General features: G+C 42.2%; 1 protein-coding gene across 1 annotated transcript in view; it reads right to left on the bottom strand.

Annotated features, from left to right (window-relative positions):
- DRC1 (dynein regulatory complex subunit 1) overlaps positions 1-20,898 on the bottom strand; it is a 58,970-nt gene that overhangs the window by 13,271 nt on the left and 24,801 nt on the right. Inside the window, exons 4-8 of the mRNA XM_017876888.1 lie at positions 20,024-20,207; positions 14,980-15,117; positions 13,880-13,966; positions 12,466-12,588; positions 3,954-4,093 (exon numbers count right to left, since the gene is read on the bottom strand). Coding sequence (XP_017732377.1) covers positions 3,954-4,093; positions 12,466-12,588; positions 13,880-13,966; positions 14,980-15,117; positions 20,024-20,207 — 672 coding nt within the window. The remainder of the gene's footprint in view (positions 1-3,953; positions 4,094-12,465; positions 12,589-13,879; positions 13,967-14,979; positions 15,118-20,023; positions 20,208-20,898) is intronic.

Raw genomic sequence — 20,898 nt, 5'->3', positions numbered from 1 at the left:
ATTCAACTCTACAACAAACCCAGGAGCAGATTTGTGGAAGAGCAGAAAACCCTCCCATATATTCCAAAACACAGATCCCATTTTGATCAACAAAAGGAAGGCAACAGGAGGTCATGGGACAGTCCAAAACGAAATGCATTGAAAACAATCCAGAGCCCATACCCACTAAGAGGCAGCCTCCTACTCAAGACTGTGGACAGAACCTTCTTCGCAACACATCATTTGTCAGAATGCCCACGCCCATACCTAGGGCTAGCCTCACATATTTAAATAATCTATCTCAGCCGCGTGCGGTGGTTCAAGCCTATAATTCCAGCACTTTGGGAGGCCAAGGCGGGTGGATCACGAGGTCAAGAGATCAAGACCGTCCTGGCTAACACAGTGAAACCCCATCTCTACTAAAAATAATAAAAAACAAAATTAGCCAGGTGTAGTGGCAGGCGCCTGTAGTCCCAGATACTCGGGAGGCTAAGGCAGGAGAACGGCGTGAACCCGGAAGACGGAGCTTGCAGTGAGCCGAGATCGCGCCACTGCACTCCAGCCTGGGTGACAGAGCAAGACTCTGTCTCGAAAAAATAAAAATAAATAAATAAATAAATAAATAATCTATCTCAACTATTTCATTGTCATGACTTAGATGTTTAATTCAATTATGAAGCAAGGAAAATTTAAAGAAAAAATGCATATCACAAAAGCCTATGATACATAAATCTTCCAGCCTCAAAGTGCTGATACCACTAACAGGTCCAGTAACTCATTCATTCATTCATTCACTTATTCACTTATCATTAAACAAGCATGAAATGCCACTTTTGCACAAGGATATGTTGAAAGACAAAGATGAATACAAAGATATGTTTCAATACAAGGTACTATCAGTCTAGTCAAAAACAAAGACAAACATTAATTACAGTACAGCATGGCAAGTGCTATAGGAGAGTTTTATGCAGGATGCCAGGGGAGCCCAGAGGTGAGGCATCTATCTTACCCAGGCTTGCCGGGGAGGGGATGGTCCAAAATTTCAAGAACAGCAAGAGGCAGTTAAAACCTATCCAATAGCACTGTGAATCCAGGCATGGCACAGCTCACCATCTCACTGCCAACAGGAGCTCTGTGCCCGGAAACTTGGCCCATAAAATACACATGGCAGGCACAATTTTTAGACCCAGGCCCATACTTCAGACTTCAAACTGCTACAGAGGTGTCTCTTATCAGTCTCCCATTCACACAGTAGCAGAGAAGTTGAAGGCCAACATATTTTAAGTTTAGAAAATCTAAAAATAAAATTTTCCCTCTCCTAAGTATTATTCTGAAGTGATCAAAATGCCTCTCAAATGCAAACATTCATCATTCATATTTTCATCATCAAGAAAATGCCAAAAAAAGTAGTTACCTTAGTCTCTGATAAAAAGAAACAGCTAACCCATTTTCTTAACTACAGCATTCAAGGAGGCTTTCCAAGCACAGAAGTAAAAATAAGTAGTCATTCCAAAGTGTTTTTTTTTCCAATGTCATGCAGTAAAGGAGTTTCTATGTGTCATCTAATTACAAAAGCTACCAAAACAAACTCCAGATGCATACTGAAGGTCCGGGCAAGACAGCAGGAGAGGAAGTCAATAGGGAAGAATGGTTGCAAGAGGAGGCTCAACAAAAAGTCCAGAGTGCCTGGAAGCTAGAGATGCAGAGGAGTGAGGCTGGAGAACTGGAAACAGGGAGCAGAGGCAAGTCTGGTTTCAGAAACTGTGCCCTGGAAATGACAGGGCCTCTCCAAGCTGAACTGTTACCTTGGCAGTTCCAGGTAAATGAAAGGTGAGCTCAGGATTGGGGATATGAAGTTGGTAGTCATCAACAAAAAGGGGATATTCAAAACCATGAGACTGAGGTGTGTGGCAGATGAAATAAAAATTAAAAGCAATGGTAAGGCCTGAGTCTTCTAGATTACCTTATCTAGATACTCAAGACATATCAAGCAAGGAAAAGCAGAACCACCAAAGGAAACAAATAAATTAAGAGAGAAGAGCAAATATTTTAGGGCCACTTAAACCGAAGAAGAAAACCCAGTATCCAATCATAATAGGATGAGGCCTGAGGAGAAGTCACTACGTTTGGCTAGAAGGGCATCATTGGTATCCTACTGTGGGGAGTTTTTGTACAATCCTGGGGTCATAGGTTGCTACGGCTTGAATGTAACTCCTCCAAAATTCAGTGTTGTCAATGTGATAATATTAAGAGGTGGGGCCTTTAAGAGGTAATGAGGCCATGAGGCCTCCCCCATCATGAATGGGATTATGGGATTAAGGCCCTTATAAAACAGGCCTCCCAAAGCCTTAGGCCAGCTTGCTCTCCTGTTCTTCTGCTGAGTGAGGACACAGCGTCCCTCCCCTTTGAAAGATACAGCCCTCACTAGAAACTGAACCTGCCAGCCTTGATCTTGGCCTTCCCAGGCTCCAGAACTGTGAGAAATAAACTTTCGTCTTTGTAAATTATCCAGTCTCAGGTAGTCTGTTGTATAAGCACAAACAGATATGTCAAATTATGAAATGTTGGGTGGTGATGAGGAGGAAAGGAAAATGGCAATGAAAGCAAGAGACGAAAAGATGGTGCTTAGAAATGGCAGGGTCCGCTGAAGGGTTTTTCAGGCTGAGGGAAAGATGTCTGAGTTTGAAATAAGAGGGAAGATTCCACTCATCTCTCAGCCACACGCATCAAACCCAAGCTCTGCCTCAAGTGCCTCCTCCCGCCTCCCACCTTATCCGTTCCCTACACCCACTGCACGACTTTCTGAACCTGCCTCCTTGCCTTCAGTCTAGCCGTTCCCAGCTGCCAGCACTGTCAGCCTCGGAGTCTCCTCTTAACTGCCTTTTGCCAGTTCATGTCCCCACCCCCTCCAGGATTTCACTTCTTTGGGAAGCTTTCCCAGGTGCCTCCTCACTGTATTGATGTGTGCCTTTCTTGGATGTTCCCCTATCTAGTATGGGGCTTATATAGTGGGAATTTTTAATAAATATTGTCCCCTGACTATTCTTGTTTCTCAGATAATCAGGCTAAAGATGCGATCCCATTTATTCAGTATCGTTTTCTGTGATAAGCAACTACCAAAATGTCAACTGATGTTCCTCTATACATTCAACATGCGTCCAAAATGTATGTATTACCAACCCACAAGTGGAAGAATTCATAAATAACAATAGGCTATTTGGGGTTTGGAGGGAAATCCTCAATCTTGTCTCCTTTTACAAGCAAGAAATCTTATTCCACTCTGGTCCTCAGAGCCTAACACAGTGGTCTGAAACTCAGATTGCAATTCCTAAAGAAAGAAAGGCAGGAAGGATGGGAGTAAGGAGAGGAGGAAGAAGGGAAGATGTGTGAGAAATTTCAAGCAATAGGTACCTTTCAATGAGCCATGGTATCTCCACAAAAGCAAACTGGCACATGTCATGAGTACTTAGGTTGGTATTATTTGCAAGGGAAAAAGGTTGGAAGCAATCTACATATCCATCATTAGAGACTGGTCAAATAAATCATAGTGCATCTATACAGTGGGTCGTAGCAGCTTAACAAATGGTGAAAGCTCTCTATGAACTGGGATGGAAAGGTCTTCAAGACACCCGGCAGTGTGTACAGACTGCCATCATTTGCGTAAAAGCAGATGGGGGATGAGAATATTTGTGTGGGCTTGTATATGCCTAATGAAATTCTGGAAGAGACAAACTGGATACAGAGGTGGGAAAGAGGAACAGGATGAGTGGGGATGGAAGATCTTTTGCTATGTTCTCTTTTCTTGGGGAGAGAAGGGGAACCACTTGAATGTATTAACTTCTCCAAGAAACTATTTTAATAAGTGTTGGTTATATTTTTAATGGTTTCTACCCCTTCAATAGAAAAAAGTACATATCCATCCCTATTCTCAGCACAGAAAGCCCAGAAGAAAGACGCTCTGCATGCTAGCTTACCGATTGATCTTCCTCTTCTGCTGGGATTTAATCACTGTGCTTTCTTCATCTCTCTTCTTCAGCACCTGCAAGTTGTACTCTAATTTCTCTTGGTTTAGTTGATAGATTGCTTTCCTCTGCTGAAGCTGCTGCTCAAGAATCTAAAGTTTAAAAAAACCATAAATATATATATATGTATATATATGTGTATATATATATACACACACACTAACTCTACACCTGCATCCTTAGTATTATATACACTAGCGCATTTAAAATGTCTTTTGGGGAACATGCTTTGCATAGGTAAATATTTACATAGACATACTTACATAGTCCTGCTTATGTATGTTTATTTACCTAACTATGCATCTCCATATTCAAATGTATTTATCTTTGTACCTACATTCATAAAGAATAAAGAGGTAAAAGTATTGGTAGAAGTTTATACTGGAAGTATACAAAAATAAACTTTCCCACATTTATAAGCTTATCTGCCCTGTGAATTATACCTAAAATTGTACACAAATAAAGGTATGCTCTGAAATACAAATATATATATTTTCACACACTACTAGTTGGCCCTAGCTTGTGGGCCTCTAATAAATTGTTCAAGTCATGTCAGAGGAACCTTAGGGACAAGTGCCTCAGCCTACATTCTTAGAAAATCTATCATGAGAGTCAAGGTAAAGGCCAACCAGATAAAATGCAAGTCAATAAACTGTAAGCTAAGATCTGTGTACTTAACGCCTAAGAAAGATCACAGAGCTTTCAAGTCCAACTAACTCCGGTAACTTTCTCCAGACCCTTCAGAGATATGAGTAGCCCCGCTAAAAACACCATAGAAATAAATATGGCCACAAAACTTGAAATTGCCCCACTTTGACCTTCCAGGGTGGAAGTGTTAGTGTTTAGCAACCCAGGTTCATTTAAAAGGAGGACAGACACAGTCATCCTTACTTTTTGGATTTCCATTAGCTGTATTCATTCATTCAGCAAATATTTATTGTGTGCCTAACCTGTGTCAGATACTTTTCGAGGTGCCGTTGCGAAAACACCAGTGAGAAAGGCGTAGTCCTGACCCGTCTAGAACAGAGGCAGATAAACAAACACTAGTGATAAGAGGCAAGATAGAGGGAAGCCCAGACCATTATGGGACCAATGAGAGGAGCACTGTCCTTGGTCTTGAGGGACCAGGGAAAGCATCCCTGGAAGATAGTGTGTCTAGCTGAGACCTAGAGAATGTGCTGGAGTTACACAGATGACACCCGAAGGGAGGGCACTCTAGAGAGAGGAAATAGCATATATGAGGCAAAGGGGGTAGGTGCTTTGGGAAAACCACAAGAAGTTTAGGATGTGAGGCATGAGGCAAGAAAAGGTCAGAAATGAGGCTGACAGAGCAGCAGAGCCTTCCCAAGCTAGGAATTTAAAGCATTATCCTGAAGTCAAGGGAGGACCACTAAAAATGTTAAGCAGGGAAGGAAAATGGTTGGTCCAGTCACTGTAGAAAGATCACCCTGACAGGTTGTGAAAAAAAGATCAGAGAGAGGCAAGGCTGGAGGATGGCATGCTCCTGCCTCTCCCGAGTGAAATGCAGGAATGGGGAAGGCAATCAAGTGGAATCAGAAACTCGATAAAACTGCCACGTGCGTGCTATCTCCAGCCTCTGTCCCGTCTCCCTCTGTTAGGCTACAGACTCTGGCTCAGGAGTCAACAGAGGAAGTGATTCCAAGCGGCTATCACAGCCCGCTCTGGGTCATACTCCAGGAGGGCTCCTGGCTAGGAGGTGACGCTCCTTTGGGTCAGGAAGCACATCATTTCCACGGTTGCTATGGAATCCGGTGATCCCCACACACATTGTCATAGGGGGAAATAGTCAAGGATATTCTACATCACCACGGCAGGGATTTTTAAATCTCCATTATGAGATGAGTATTTGAACGTCTCCTTCAGAACAGAAGCCTGTAATATCTTTTAACAGATGGTGAATGAAGAACCATATGAGTCCCCGAGATCATAACTAATCCTACCTCTCAATTTCTCTACTTACTTATTTTTTATTTACCCTTTCTAGTTACACATTTTCTTTGTAAAACTTTTCCTGAGTGCAAAGGCAATATTTGCTCATTGTAGAAAATTTGGAAAGTACAGCAAATGAAAACGAAGACATAGGAGAAAGAAGCTGCAAGGCTACCCAAAATTCCACCCCCAAAGGCAACTTCTGTTAATGCTGGCATGTTTCCCTCCACTGTCCTTTATGTAGTTGGAATCAAACTATGTCTACAATTTTATATCCTACTTTCCTCCCTTAATATCACAACAACAATTTTTCATGTTAGCAAAGTTTTATTAACATCATTTTAATGGTACAGAATACTTTTTTTTTCTTTCTTTTTTTTTTTTTTTTTTTGAGATAGAGTCTCACTCGCCCAGGCTGGAGTACAGTGGCATGATCTCGGCTCACTGCAACTTCCACTTCCCGGGTTCAAATGATTCTCCTGCCTCAGCCTCCCAAGTAGCTGGAATTACAGGCACATGCCACCACCACACCCGGCTAATTATTGTATTTTTAGTAGAGATGGGGTTTCACCATGTTGGCCAGGCTTGTCTCAAACTCCCGACCTCAGGTGATCCGCCCGCCTCGACTTCCCAAAGTGCTGGGATTACAGGCTAGAATACTTTTATATACTATGCCATTTTATCATATATGAAATATTTAATATGTCTACCATGTCAAAATAATTTACTATTTCCCTACAGTTGTATGTGTGTGTGTATATATAGTTATACACACTTTTAATAATTTTCTTTACTATAAAATAATGCTGGGACAAATTATATATACAATTCTTGGGGTAATTTGTTTCCTTATGGTAGATTCATAGAAGTGAAATGACTAAGTCAAAAGTTCTCAATAAGTTGCTTTCCAAAGAGCAATCTATGGTTTATGCTCCCACTGGCCACGGGTGCAAGTGCTCACCTCACCCCATTCTGTCAGCACTGAGCATCGTGCCAGGCAGACCCTGCAGCTCCAAGTGCAGGCGTGGCCCTTGGGTAGGGAACTTGAGGCAGGGCAGGGAGCTGCCAGAAGCTTCAACTACAACTACAAAGGACCCTTTCTGAGCCTGTTTAAAATTTAATTTTGAAATGTCTGACTTGCACAGTATCCCCAAGGACCTATGGATGATGCCAACAGCAGAGCCTCATTTCAATGGCAGTTATCCGGGTGGTCCCAGGCTGAGTTGCTTTGGGCCCTGTCCCCTTCTAGGGACAGCCCTGAATGTCTCCTGGGAAAGGGATTCTCAGCAGCTCTTCTTGCAAAGGTGCAATGATTTATGCCTCCACTCCTCAAATGAAACCAGCTCTGCCACTTCAAATGTTACCAGCCTTGGTCATCGTGAGTGAGTTAGGAATCAGAACACAAACCAGACACATGTGAACTGAACATAAGGGAGGCCATTGGTCTACGAGGCAGCTCGGCACAAAAGTCCAATAGAAAAGCTCCACATGGGATGTAACCATCTGAGAACAGATGAGCACTCACAGAGAAGGAGGGTCTTCAGAACTGCTCTCCACTTGGGATGATGAGGAATGGCTGTTCCATCTTCCCAGGAACGGACCCATGTGGAGGCCCTGAGACCCAGAGTGCCTGAATGTCTGCTCCAATGATTTCCAGGGAGCCCTCCTTCTTCTCGTGGCCTTGCAACAGTCCCCTATCTCTAAGACAGCATTTCCCAGACTTATTTGGCCATAGGATTGTTTTTATATTTACAATACAACAAGAGCATGTGAACTATAAATGCAAAAGCTCTACTACATGCATGCTCATGTGAATTTCATTCTTCAAGGAAGGTTATTATATAATAATATGTATACGGATGGCTGGGCATGGTGGCTCATGCCTGCAATCCCAGCACTTTGGGAGACCAAGGAGGAAGGATTGCTTGAGGCCAGGAATTCGAGACCAGCCTGGGCAACAAAGTGAGAACTCATCTCTACACCCAAAAAAATTTTAATTAGCCAGGCAAGGTGGCATGTGCCTGTAGTCCCAGCTATTCGGGAGACTGAGGTGGGAGGTTTGCTTGAGCCTGCTGGGAAGTCGAGGCTGCAGTGAGCTGAGATCATGCCACTGCACTCCAGTCTGAGCAACAGGGGGGAGTGGGTGGGCAAAGAACATGAACAACACTTTTCAAAAGAAGGCATACATGCAGCCAACAAGCATATGACAAAATGCTCCACATCACTAATCATTAGAGAAATGCAAATCAAAACCACAATGATATACCATCTCACACCAGTCAGAACAGCTATTATTAAAAAAGTATTAAAAAAAAAAAAAAAAAAAAAACCCCAGGAGATGCTGGTGAGGTTGAGAGAGAAAGAAACGCTTATACACAGCTGGAAGGAATGTAAATTAGTTCAGGCATTGTAGAAAGCAATATGGCAATTCCTCAAAGAACCTAAAACAAAGCTACCATTTGACCCAGCAATCCCATTATTGGATATATACCTAAAGGAGTATAAATGATTCTACCAAAAAGACACATGCATGTATACGTTCATTGCAGCCTATTCACAATAGCAAAGACATGGAATCAACCTAGATGCCCATCAACGGTAGACAGGGTTTTTAAAATGTGGTACATATACACCATGGAATATTATGCAGCCATAAAAAAAGAACAAGATCATATGGTTTGACGTAAACGTTTAAAAAAAAAAAGAATGAGAATATGTCCTTTGCAGCAAAATAATTGGAGCTGGAGGCCATTATCCTAAGCAAACTAACCTAGGAACAGAAAACCAAATACCGCGTGTTCTCACTATAAGTGGGACAAATGAGAACACATAGACACAAAGAGGGGAACAGTAGACATTGGGGCCTACTTGAGGGTGGAGGTTGGGAGCAGGGAGAGGATCAAAAAACTACCTAGCGAGTACTATGCTTATTACCCGGGTAATGAAATAATCTGTACAGCAAACCCCTGTGACATGCAGTTTACCCATATAACAAACCTGCACATGTACCCTGAACCTAAAATAAAAGTTAAAAATACCTGTAATTGATTTTGCTAAATGTCTGTGCTTATTATTCAATTATCCAAAGATATTTTGCAAAGTTGCAGTTCATGTTCCCAAGACTAACGGCAAAACATGATGTTTGTGTTTTATGAGTCATCTATAAAGATTACAATCTAACCTGCCACAAAAGTCCTTGTATGGTAAAGGTAGCATAAGTTTTGATAACACCTTCCCACTTTGTCCTGGAGCAGCACAAGCTTCTCCGCAGCTGCTTTTGGGTGTCATCTCTTGCCCATGGGCTCAGGAAAAGAGGCTGCCACCAATGTGCCAGCAGGATGGAAATTTAAAACAGCCTTTCCCTCTGGCCTTCTCTGCTGACTCCAGAGACTCCACTGGGCCTATTTACCCCAATCTCGACCCTAAGCTGGGCCTGCAGGATCCCATGTTGGAACCCGAAGACTGGCAATGTCATCTCAGGCCACACTCTTGCTCCCCCTTTCTGCCCCATCTCTTTCTCTTTGACACTATTTGTGTAGCTTGTTTTCTGTTTTTTTTTGTTGTTGTTGTTGTTTCGTTGTTTTGTTTTGTTTTGAGACGGAGTCTCGCTCTGTTGCCCAGGCTGGAGTGCAGTGGTGCAATCTTGGCTCACCGTGAGCTCCGCCTGCCGGGTTCACGCCATTCTCCTGCCTCAGCCTCCCGAGTAGCTGGGACTACAGGCTCCCGCCACCACATCCAGCTAATTTTTTGTATTTTTAGTAGAGACAGGGTTTCACCATGTTAGCCAGGATGATCCTGATCTCCTGACCTCATGATCCGTCCACCTCGGCCTCCCAAAGTGCTGGGATTACAGGCGTGAGCCACTGTGGCCGGCCGTAGCTTGCTTTCTTCCTTAATAGATTACAAGTTCCTTGAGGGCAGGGGCTGTACTTTGCTAATCTCTGTGCTTTGCATAATGTAAATTAATATAGTGTAAATAAATAACATATTTAATTTGGGGGGATTAATATTCTAGTATTAAAGGTAGCAGCCCCTAAATTTGAGCTGAACATCTTACAATTCTAAATGAGTGTATAAGGCCTACAGATAAAAACATTTGCTTCCTTCATCAAGAATTAAATGTTTCTAGCAGTTTTCTTTTAGGGTAGTGGGCAGGGGTAGGGAGTTTCCACCTAAGCACACAATGTTTACAGGCTTCTCTTTGCTCTGCTATTAATAACACGACCTTTACTGGCAGTAAGCACTTGAACAGTAAGACTTCTTTTTACTTCTTGTACTTCACCCATCATCCAAATCTATGTGTACTGTATCCTTCCCATTTTTGTGGTTTGCAAGAATTTTAGTTCCATATTTTAGAATTGATAGAGTATTATGCATTCGTTGGGAAGAGCAAATTTGACGTTGAACTGCGTGTTACATCTTCTTAAAAAAATCAGTGCCATTTGGCTTGAATGTCTAGTGAAAGTACACTTAAGAGTCACTATGATAAAGTTCAACCTACTAAAACATTCTACATGTTGCCATATGGGTAGTCCCTGATTTGATGATTTTCCCCCCCAGTTACAGTGTGGAAAGTGGTATAGGTAGCCTCGGTTTCCATCTGACACAGGAAAGAACTATGATGCAAAGGCACTGTGCCCCTTTCTGCCTGAAATATCCCCATCTGCGCACATGCCACCATCAGTCAACCTGGACAGGGACAGCCAGCGGAGCCAGGTCTCCCGGTTTCCCTGCCTCCCTGCCCCCCACTTCTCGGATCTTACTCTACCTCCTACACCCACCTCAGGATCTCCCTATGTCCTAGAATTTTTTGCTTCATTCAAGTATTTGGACATTGGATTAAGAACATGAAACTCCATATATCTCACTGAGGCTAACAGTACGTAGTGTTGTCACATAAATTATCACAGAACCAAGACAAATTCAGAAAGTTTAACAATAGCCATTTTCGGTAAAATTATATCACATGTACAGCCCACAGAAAGACTGCTATTGTATTACAGACTTGTAGTGTTCTGTCAGTAACTCTCATATCTGTGACGTTAATATGAGAAGGACCTGGGAAAATTCTCAAGACTAGTAAATATATTTGTAACCTAATAGGGTTTTTGATTTAACTGCATGATATCAAGTGATAGGAAAAGAACTGAAACTCTAACAAAAGCTATGTGGAAAAGCTTTCATCTAACACCTTTTTCCACATAGAGACTGAAATGAATAGACCATACTTGAATATTAAGATGCAATTATATTACATGTACATGGAATTAGAGACGCATTTTTTTTAACTGGTATTGAAATAGCCTAGGGGCTTGGAAAAAACTTTAGAAACCAGAAATAACCTCCTACTACTGCAGGAATCCTTCTTCAACACCAAAGACAGACACAGTCATTCAGCCATTGCATATTTCGAGATAAAGCCATCTTTGTTCTGTGGAGCGCCCTTCTGAATATTGGACAGTTCTAACTCTTAGAAGTTTCTTTCTGATAGTCAGACTTTGCCTCACTGAAATTTCCAACCATCAGTCAAGGGGCTGTTTGAAATAAGGGAAGAATATAGGCTTTTGAGCCAGACAGAACTGGATTTGAATCCAGGGTTTATCGTGTACTAGATATACAGCTTTGTCTCTAAGCTTCAGATTTCTGATGTATAAAATGCTGTTGGTGATGAAAATTAGAGTACATTAAAGTGTCTGGAATATGGGAGAGACTCACTTGATGGCTGCCATTATTAGCAGTAGCTGTCCTAGCTTTGGCTCTTGGACATAGCCAACTTGCCCTAGGGACATTTTCCCTTTGCTAGAAGAAAATGGCTTCCAGACCTCTGTAGTATCTTGGCAGTTTTTCTTTCTTTCTCTTCCTTTCTTTCTTTTCTTTTTTCTTTTCTTTTCTTTTCTCCTTCCCTCCCTCTCTTCTTTCTTTCTTTCTTTCTTTCTTTCTTTCTTTTCCTTTCTTTCTTTTCCTTTCTTTCTTTTTCTCTCTTACTTTCTCTCTCCCTTTCTCTCTTTCTTTCTGACAAAGTCTTGCTCTGTTGCCCAGGTTGGAGTGCAGTGGTGTGATCACAGCTCACTACAGCCTTAAACTCCTAGGCTCAAGTGACCCTCCAACCTCAGCCTCCTGAGTAGCTGGGACTACAGGTGTGTGCTACCAGGCTCAGCTAATTTCTTTTTATTTTTTGCTGAGACACAGTTTCACTATGTTGCCCAGGCTCGTCTCGAACTCCAGGTCTCAAGTGATCCTCCCTCCTCGGCCTCCCAAAGTGCTGAGATTACAAGTGTAAGCCACCATGCTCAGCTCACCTCCACTGGTTTCTTAAAGAAAGTATCTCTCTGCATATATCCTGTACATGAGCTCCTTCAGATATGAATATTTAAAAGAAGGCAAATGATTAATAAATACGTGCTGAAGGGACTACCTCTAGAATATCACAGGTAGTTGCTAAATAGGAAACATTCACAGGTGTTGGCCATCTGCTCTGCCACCCAGGCACCCTAGTGAGGACCAGCTGCTGCACCTGCACATCCTGCTCCAGCTTGATCTTGATCGTGTTGTACTCTTCACAATCCCGGATCCTCTGCCTGTTCAGCTGCTTCTCATAGTCCTCCACTTTTTTCATGCGGTTGGTAAGATACTCCAGCTAAAGGCACAGGAAGACAAGAGAAAAGTTAGGAACCATCCTTGCCCCACCTCAATCCTTTGGATGGCCTGACCAGCATGACACAGGGGAGAGTTTGGAAGTTTCATGGCTCCACAGGGAGTCTGGTGGCTTTCAGAAGTCCTGAATACCCAAGTCTTTTAGGACTTGGCTCGTATTGCCTAATGGGGTCATTACTCCAGAAACTCTAAGAGGAATGCTCCATTATGAAATTAAGCTCATCTCCTTGAAGTCTAAATATTTGAAAAAAAAAGAAAAGAAATTACGCACAGACCCTGAAATCAGATGTTTATATTTCTGAAAAGTCTATTGGATCTTGGTCGAGTCACTTCTTTGTTCTTTACAACTCTGAAATAAAGTGAGAATAACACACCCTTTAAAAATGTGTCTTAAAACACCTTGGGCCATGAATATTCACAGCTGGGTGAGATACCGAGTAAACAAAGGGGAAAGTGACGGGACCATGGAAAACACGGCAAGCTGCCTGGGTGGTACTCACCACCACCACATAGACAATCCCCATCTGCAAGGCCACACTGATTAGCTAGGAAGTGCAGTAGTATTTAGCCACAGCAGTTCTACTCAAGACACAAAAAGGCGGCCAGGCGTGGAGGCTCACGCCTGTAATCCCAACACTTTGGGAGGCCAAGGCGAGCGGATCACGAGGTCAGGAGATTGAGACCATCCTGGTCAACATGGTGAAACTCATCTCTACTAAAAATACAAAAATTAGCATGGTGGCATATGCCTGTAATCCCAGCTACTTGGGAGGCTGAGGCAGGAGAATCACTTGAACCAGGGAGTCGGAGGTTGCAGTGAGCCAAGATCGTGCCACAGCATTCCAGCCTGGCGACAGAAGCGACACTGCATCTCAAAGAAAAAAAAAAAAAGGCGGGGCGCGGTGGCTCAAGCCTGTAATGCCCAGCCACTTTGGGAGGGCCGAGACGGGTGGATCATGACGGTCAGGAGATCGAGACCATCCTGGCTAACACGGTGAACCCGCTCTACTAAAAGATACAAAAAAACTTAGCTGGGCAAGGTGGTGGGGACCGTAGTCCCAGCACTCGGGAGGCTGGGGCAGGAAGAATGGCATAAACCTGGGAGGCGAGCTTGCAATGAGTGAGGATTGGTCCTGCACTCCAGCCTGGGCAACAGAGGAAGGACTCTGTCTCAAAAAAAAAAAAAAAAAAAAAAAAAAAAAGGCTAGCGAATTCAGTCAGAATAGAAATCACCCAGACCCCACAGATCACCCTTGACAGCCTCCACCCTTTACCTCTTTGGCATTATGAGCCTGAAGGGCCCGCTCCCATTTCTTCTTATTACTGGCCAGTAGCTCTTGGCGTTCCACCTCAAATGCTTTCTATGACCGAGAAGGGAAAAGACTCTTGCATCTGTTTTGATTGGGCAGGTCCCACCAGTGTCAAAGAACTTTTAGGTAACTGTAAAAATGCTGTACCAACAACCACAGAGTAAAAGTCAATTTCAAATGCAGACTTGCCAAGTTTCGTGAGACCAAATGGCTATGGAAGGAGCTGCATGGAAATTAGCTGTTATGAAGACGATATCCGAATGCAGAGAGGAGATGTTTCAACAGTCCCATGGCTTAGTCATTATCAGAGGCAGGGAACTGGAGAAAGGCCAGTGCCCCTGTTGTCAGTCACACGGCAGGCCCTGGTGTGTAATTCAACTGACTACCGTTGACGCGTTGCCATGGTTGGGGTTCCCATGACGCAAAGGCAGCATGAAGCTCACAAGGGTTAGGTTTGGGAATGCAGAATTAAGTCTCCAACAACCCAGAGAGAGAGAGGCCTCCACCCTCTTGGCTCTCTTCCATCTTGGAAAGGGCTAAATCTCAATCTCAATCTTGAACATTTCATTCAAATTCAAAATACTGATTCCTGAATCCTATGCAGCACTCCCCTTTGCCACTGTCTGCCCCAGCTGCCATAAAGAAACAAAGAAATGCCTCGTATAGGGTTTATGCTTATGGAGTGCTAATCCCCCTTTTTTATTCCCCAACCCCTTGCTCGTCTTATTTTCTTTCAAAACACTTATTACCACCTGTGAAATAATATATTTAGTAACTTGTTGATTGTCTAGCTGCCTCCTACTAGAATACAGGCTCCACCAGGAACTTTGTTTTGTTCATAGCTGCATCCCTAGCCCCCTGGAACAGTGCCCAGCAGATAGTAGGCACTTGATATGTACTTGTCAAATGAATGAATGAGTAAATAAATTCATAAAACCTGAGAGCAAAACAGAAATCAGAGGATAGAGAAGTCATCTAGGGCCCTCCTTAGATCATTAGGACAGACCTAGACCTCCTCCCAGGGGCCCCCCAAGAGCAGAAACCAGGTCCTTTCACACCGTTACCTCAATGTGATAGAGCTCCTCACGAAAGGCTTTCATCACACTCTTCACCTGTTGCTCCATCCGCTCCAGAAGCAGGCAGATGTCATCTGACTGTTTCTTCAAATCCTTCACATACTGGTCATCCTTTGTTTTTAACTCCTAGAAAAAAGCATGGAAAAGGCTGGCCACAAACTGTCAGGAGCAGGAGGTGCCAAGCACTATCTCTAGACCCCTCTCACCAGAATCTGTCTAACGCTAGGACATGAAACTGTACAATGAGGGCTGGGCACAGTGGCTCACACCTATAATCTCAGCACTTTGGGAGGCTGAGGCAGGTGCTTCAGCTCAGGAGACCAGCCTGGGTAGTATGGCAAAACTCTGTCTCTATAAAAAAATACAAAATTAGCCAGATGTGGTGATGCACGCCTGTGGTCCCAGCTACTTGGGAGGCTGAGGTGGGAGGATCTCTTGAGCCCAGAAGGTGGAGGCTACAGTGAGCCATGATTGCACCACTGCACTCCAGCCTGGGAGATGGAGTAAGACCCTGTCTCTATAATAATAATAATAATAATAATAATAATAATAATAATAAACTGTACAAAGAGAAAGTGGCTTCAGAAGAGTCTTAGAAGGCCTGAGATAAAGCACAGTAGATGGAGTGGAATGGGCTGTGCTTAGTGCAAAGCTCTTAACAAGCACCCAGGACCAAACCCCTCAATGTTATCACCTGCTGCAAATCTCCCTGCAAGCTCCCAGAAAGCCTAGAGTGTCCCAGCTGAGTAATTAATGTCCAGGTTCCAACACAGGAACATATCTACTGCAGACTAAGTTGCATTCTTTAACTAAGGACTCAACTCTGGAACAGCATTTGCTGTAAAAATACTACAGTCATGTGCCACGTAACAACATTTCAGTCAATGATGGACCACATATATGACAGTGGTCCCATAGGATTATAATACGGTATTTCTACTGTGCCTTTTCTGTTTAGATGCACAACTACTTAGCACTGCGTTACAGTTGCTTACAGTATTCAGTACGGTGACATTCTAGACAGGTTTGTAGCCTGGGAGCAATAAGTTAGGTGTGTAGTAGGTTATACCATCTAGGTTTGTGTAAGCACGTTATGATGTTCTCACAACAATGAAATCACCTAACAATGCATTTCTCAGAATATATCCCCATCATTAAGTGACGCATGACTATATTTCTATTAGATAGCTAATAATTCTACAATTATGACAAAGCTTTTACTTCTAATTAAAAGTTTATCACTTGAAAAGACATCAAAATTGGAAGTTAAAATTATCTCTGTTCACAGATGACATGATCTTACATGCAAAAAAACTAAAGATTTCACACACACGAAAACCTGTTAGAACTTAAACAAATTCAGCAAAGTTGCAGGACACAAAATCAAAATTCACACTATTCACAATAGCCAAGAATTGGAATCAACCTAAGTGTCCATCAGCAGATGAATGGATAAAGAAAATGTGGTACATAGACACAATGGAGTACTATTCAGCCATAAAAGAGAATGAGATCCTGTCATATACAAAAACGTGGATGGAATTAAAACGCATTGTGTTAAATGAAATAAGCCACACACAAAAACTCAAACTTTGCATGTTCTCACTCGTTTGTGGGAGCTAAAAATTAAAACAATTGAACTCGTGGAGATAGAAAGTAGAATGATAGTTACCAGAGACTGAGAAGTGTAGTGTGGGGGGTCGGGGAGGAATGGGGATGGTTAATAGGTACGAAAATATAGTTAGAATGAATAAGATCTAGTATTTGACAGCACAACAGGGTGACTAAGGTCAGCTAGATTTGTTGTACATTTTAAAATAACTAAAAGTGTATAACTGGAATGTTTGTAATACAAAGAAATGACACAGCTTGAAGTGATGGATACCCCATTTACCCCAATGTGATTATCACACATTGTATGGCTGTATCAAAATATCTTATGTACCCCATAAATATATACACCTACCCATAAAGTTTTTTAATTTTAAATTTAAAAAAAAAGTCAGGTGTGATGGCTCACACCTGTAATCCCAACACTTTGGAAGGTGGAGGTGGGTGGGTAATTTGAGGTCAGGAGGTCGAGACCAACCTTGGCAACATGGTGAAACCCCATCTCTACTAAAAGCACAAAAATTAGCTGGGCATGGTGATGCACGCTGTAATCCCAGCTACTTGGGAGGCTGAGGCAGGAGGATCACGTGAGTCCAGGAGGTGGAGGTTGTAGTGAGCCAAGATCAGTCTACTGCACTCCAGCCTGGGCAACAGAGTGAGACTCTGTCTCAAAAAAATTAAATTAAAAGTTTAAAAAATTTTTAACCAGTTGCATTCTTATATGCAAATAATGACCAATCCAAAATGGAAATTAAGAAAATAATCTATTTACCATAGCACCAAAAAGAATGAAATACTTAGGAATAAACTTAACCAAGTAGGCCTTGTACACTGAAAACTGTAAAACATTACTAAAAGAAATCAAAGAAGACATAAACAAATGGAAGATATCCTGTGCTTATAAATTGGATGACTCAACACTGTTAAAATGTCCACACTATACAAAATAATCTACAGATTCAATGCAATCCTTATCAAAATCCCAACATTATTTTTTGTGGAAATAGGAAAACCATCCTAAAATTCGTAAAATTCAGAATCTCAAGGGACTCCAAATAGCCAAAATAATCTTGAAAAAGAACAAAGTTGGAGGCCCCACATTCCCTGATTTCAAAACATACTACAGACTGGGTGCAGTGGCTCATATCTGCAATCCCAGCACTTTGGGAGGCTGAGGGAGGTGGATCACCTGAGGTCAGGAGTTCGAGACTAGCCTGACCAACATTGTGAAACTCCGTCTCTACTAAAAATGCAAAAATTAGCCAGGCAAGGTGGCACACACCTGTAGTCTCAGCTACTCGGGAGGCTGAGGCAGAAGAATTGCTTGAACCCTAGAGACAGAGGTTGCAGTGAGCCGAGATCACACCACTGCACTCCAGCATGAGCGACAGTAAAACTCTGTCTCAAAAAAAAAAAAAAAAAAAAAAAAAAAAAAAAAAAAAAAAAAAAAAAAAAAAACTACAAAGAGCAACAGTAATTAAAAGAGTGTGGTACTGACATAAAAATAGATATATAGACCAAGGGAACTAGAGAGTCCAGAAATAAACCCCTACATATATGACCAAATGGCTTTTGACAAGGGTCAAAATGGTAAATGAATGATATACAAACCCCCGCATCTATGGTCACATGACTTTTGACAAGACTATACAGTGGTGAGGTGGATAGTCTCTTCAACAAATGATATTGAGAAAACTGGATATTCACAGGCAAAAGAATGAAGTTGGGCCCTTACCTTATATCATATACAAAAATAACTCAAAATTGATTAAAGACCTAAAACTATTAAACTCCTGGAAGAAAATGTAGGAGTCATTTTTTAACAGTTTAACTGTTGTGTTAACACACAACAGTTAAACACAACTGGGTCTACACATTGGATTTGGCAATAATTTCTCGGATATGACACCAAAAGCCCAGGCAACAAAATCAAAAATAGACAAATGGGGCTGCACCAAACTCAGAAATGTTTGCACATCAAAAAAAAAAAAAAATCAAGAATAAGAAGGCAATATATGGAACAGGAAATCATAACTGAAAATCATATATCTGATAAGGGGTTAATGTCCGAAATACATAAGGAACTTCTATAACTCAAAAACAACCCAAATTAAAAATAAGCAAAGGATTTAAACAGACATTTCTCCAAAGATGATATACGAATGGCCAAGAAACACATGAAAAAGATGCAAAACATCTCTAATCATTAGGGAAATGTAGATCCAAACCACAAGGAGATATCACCTCACACTATCAACACGGAAACTAGCACAAAAAACAGGATGTAAGTGTTGGTGAGAATACAGAGAAGTTAGAACCCTTGTGTACTGTTAGTGGGAATGTAAAATGGTGTAGTCATTATAAAAAACAGTATGGAAGTTCATAAGAAAATTAAAAATAGAATTACCATATGACCCAGCCATCCTACTTTTAAGTGTACATCCAAATAATTCAAAGAAGGATCTCAAAGAGATATGTGTATACCCATGTTCACAGCAGTATTACTCATGATAGCCAAAAGGTGAAATCCAACCCAAATATCCATTCACAGGAGAATGTGTAAAACAAGATGTGGTATACATATGCAATGAAATACTACACAGCCTTAAAAAGGAAGGCAGTCGTGTCACGTGCTACAATGAAGTCCATCACACTAAGCCAAATATGCTAGTCACAAAAGGACAAATGCTGTATGATTTCACTCACAGGAAGTATCTAATAGAGTAGTTAAAATCACAGAAACGGAAAGTAGAAAGGTGATTACCAAGGGCTAGGGGGAAGGGGAAGAGGGAATTGGTGTCTGAGGGGCATAGAGTTTCCATGTTGCAAGATGAAAAGTTCTTAGAAATCTGCTGCATCTGAATGCTGTATACTTAACGTGACTGAACTATAGTTTTTTGTTTTTCGTTTTGAGACGGAGTCTCACTCGCTTTGTCACCCAGGCTGGAGTGCAGTGGCGTGATCTTGGCTCACTGCAACCTTTGCCTCCCATGTTCAGGCGACCCTCCTGCCTCAGCCACCCGAGTAGCTGAGATTACAGGCGTGTGCCACCACGCACGGCTAATTTTGATACTTTTAGTAGAGATGGGGTTTCACCATGTTGGCCAGGCTGGTCTCAAACTCCTGATCTCAAGTGATCTGCCTGCTTCAGCCTCACAAAGTGCTGGGATTATAGGCGTGAACCACTGCACTCAGCCCATGAACTATACACTTTAAAATGGTTATGATGGCAAATTTAATGTTATGTGTTTCTTACCATCATAAAAAAAAAAAGGAAAGAAAAAGTTTATGAGTTGTACAGGATTCTAAATAATGAAGTAAAAGGTTTCTACATTTTTCCATTCAGGAAAAGCAAACCAATAACCCAGCTAAATCCCAGGCAGATCCCCAGTGACTGGGCTGGAGGGCCCGGGCCGCTTGCCTGTTGTAACTCGCTGATGAGCTTGTTCTTATCTTCTAAGAGGCCAGCACAGTGCAGCTGTTGGGTATTGAGCATTTCCCACAGCTCTTGGGGAATTCTCTTCTGCTTGCCCTCTTCCCACTTTGAGGTGATTTCGTCAAATTTGTCCTGGCTGGTCTTAACTTCATTCTCCAGCTTCTCAATCCTGCAAATACAAACATGCCAGCCATGCCAGCCCAGCTCCAGATGCTGCCTTCCAATAGAGCAGGTATGTTCTCTAGAATCTCTAGAATATAAAACCCAGGTACTGGGCACTGCCCAAACACACCCACCCAAAATCAAACTCAATGCTGAGAAATCTTTTCGTTTAATGCTTGACTACAAGTAACTTAAGCTAAGTAAAGAAAATGACACATAGCAAAAACAGATCAACATTAAGGCTACACACACAGACATACACACGCACACACACACACACAAACACACCAAGATCAATTGGTCACCGGCTTCTTAGTAATATGATAACACACAACAGTTAAACACAACTGGGTCTCTGGAGTCACAGAGCTTATGTTCAAGTCCTGACTTGGCTCCTAACTGACTGTCAACCTTTTAGATAAGTTGCATAACCTCTTCAAGCCTCACTTTTCTCTTCTGTAAAATGGAGTGGATGCAAAGTATCTACCTTCATGTGGCTGGCTGTTGTCAGGATGAAATAAGATGACGCACACAGGGGGCGGAGCAAGATGGCCGAATAGGAACAGCTCCAGTCTCCAACTCCCAGCGCGAGCGACACAGAAGACCGGTGATTTCTGCATTTTCAACTGAGGTACTGGGGTCATCTCACTAGGGAGTGCCGGACAATCGGTGCTGGTCAGCTGCTGCAGCCTGACCAG

The sequence above is a fragment of the Rhinopithecus bieti genome, unplaced genomic scaffold (genome assembly GCF_001698545.2).
Source record: "Rhinopithecus bieti isolate Rb0 unplaced genomic scaffold, ASM169854v2 scaffold_7681, whole genome shotgun sequence".
Lineage (NCBI taxonomy): Eukaryota > Metazoa > Chordata > Mammalia > Primates > Cercopithecidae > Rhinopithecus > Rhinopithecus bieti.
Note: the sequence above shows the minus strand (reverse complement) of the source record. Positions and strands in the feature narration are given on the sequence as shown.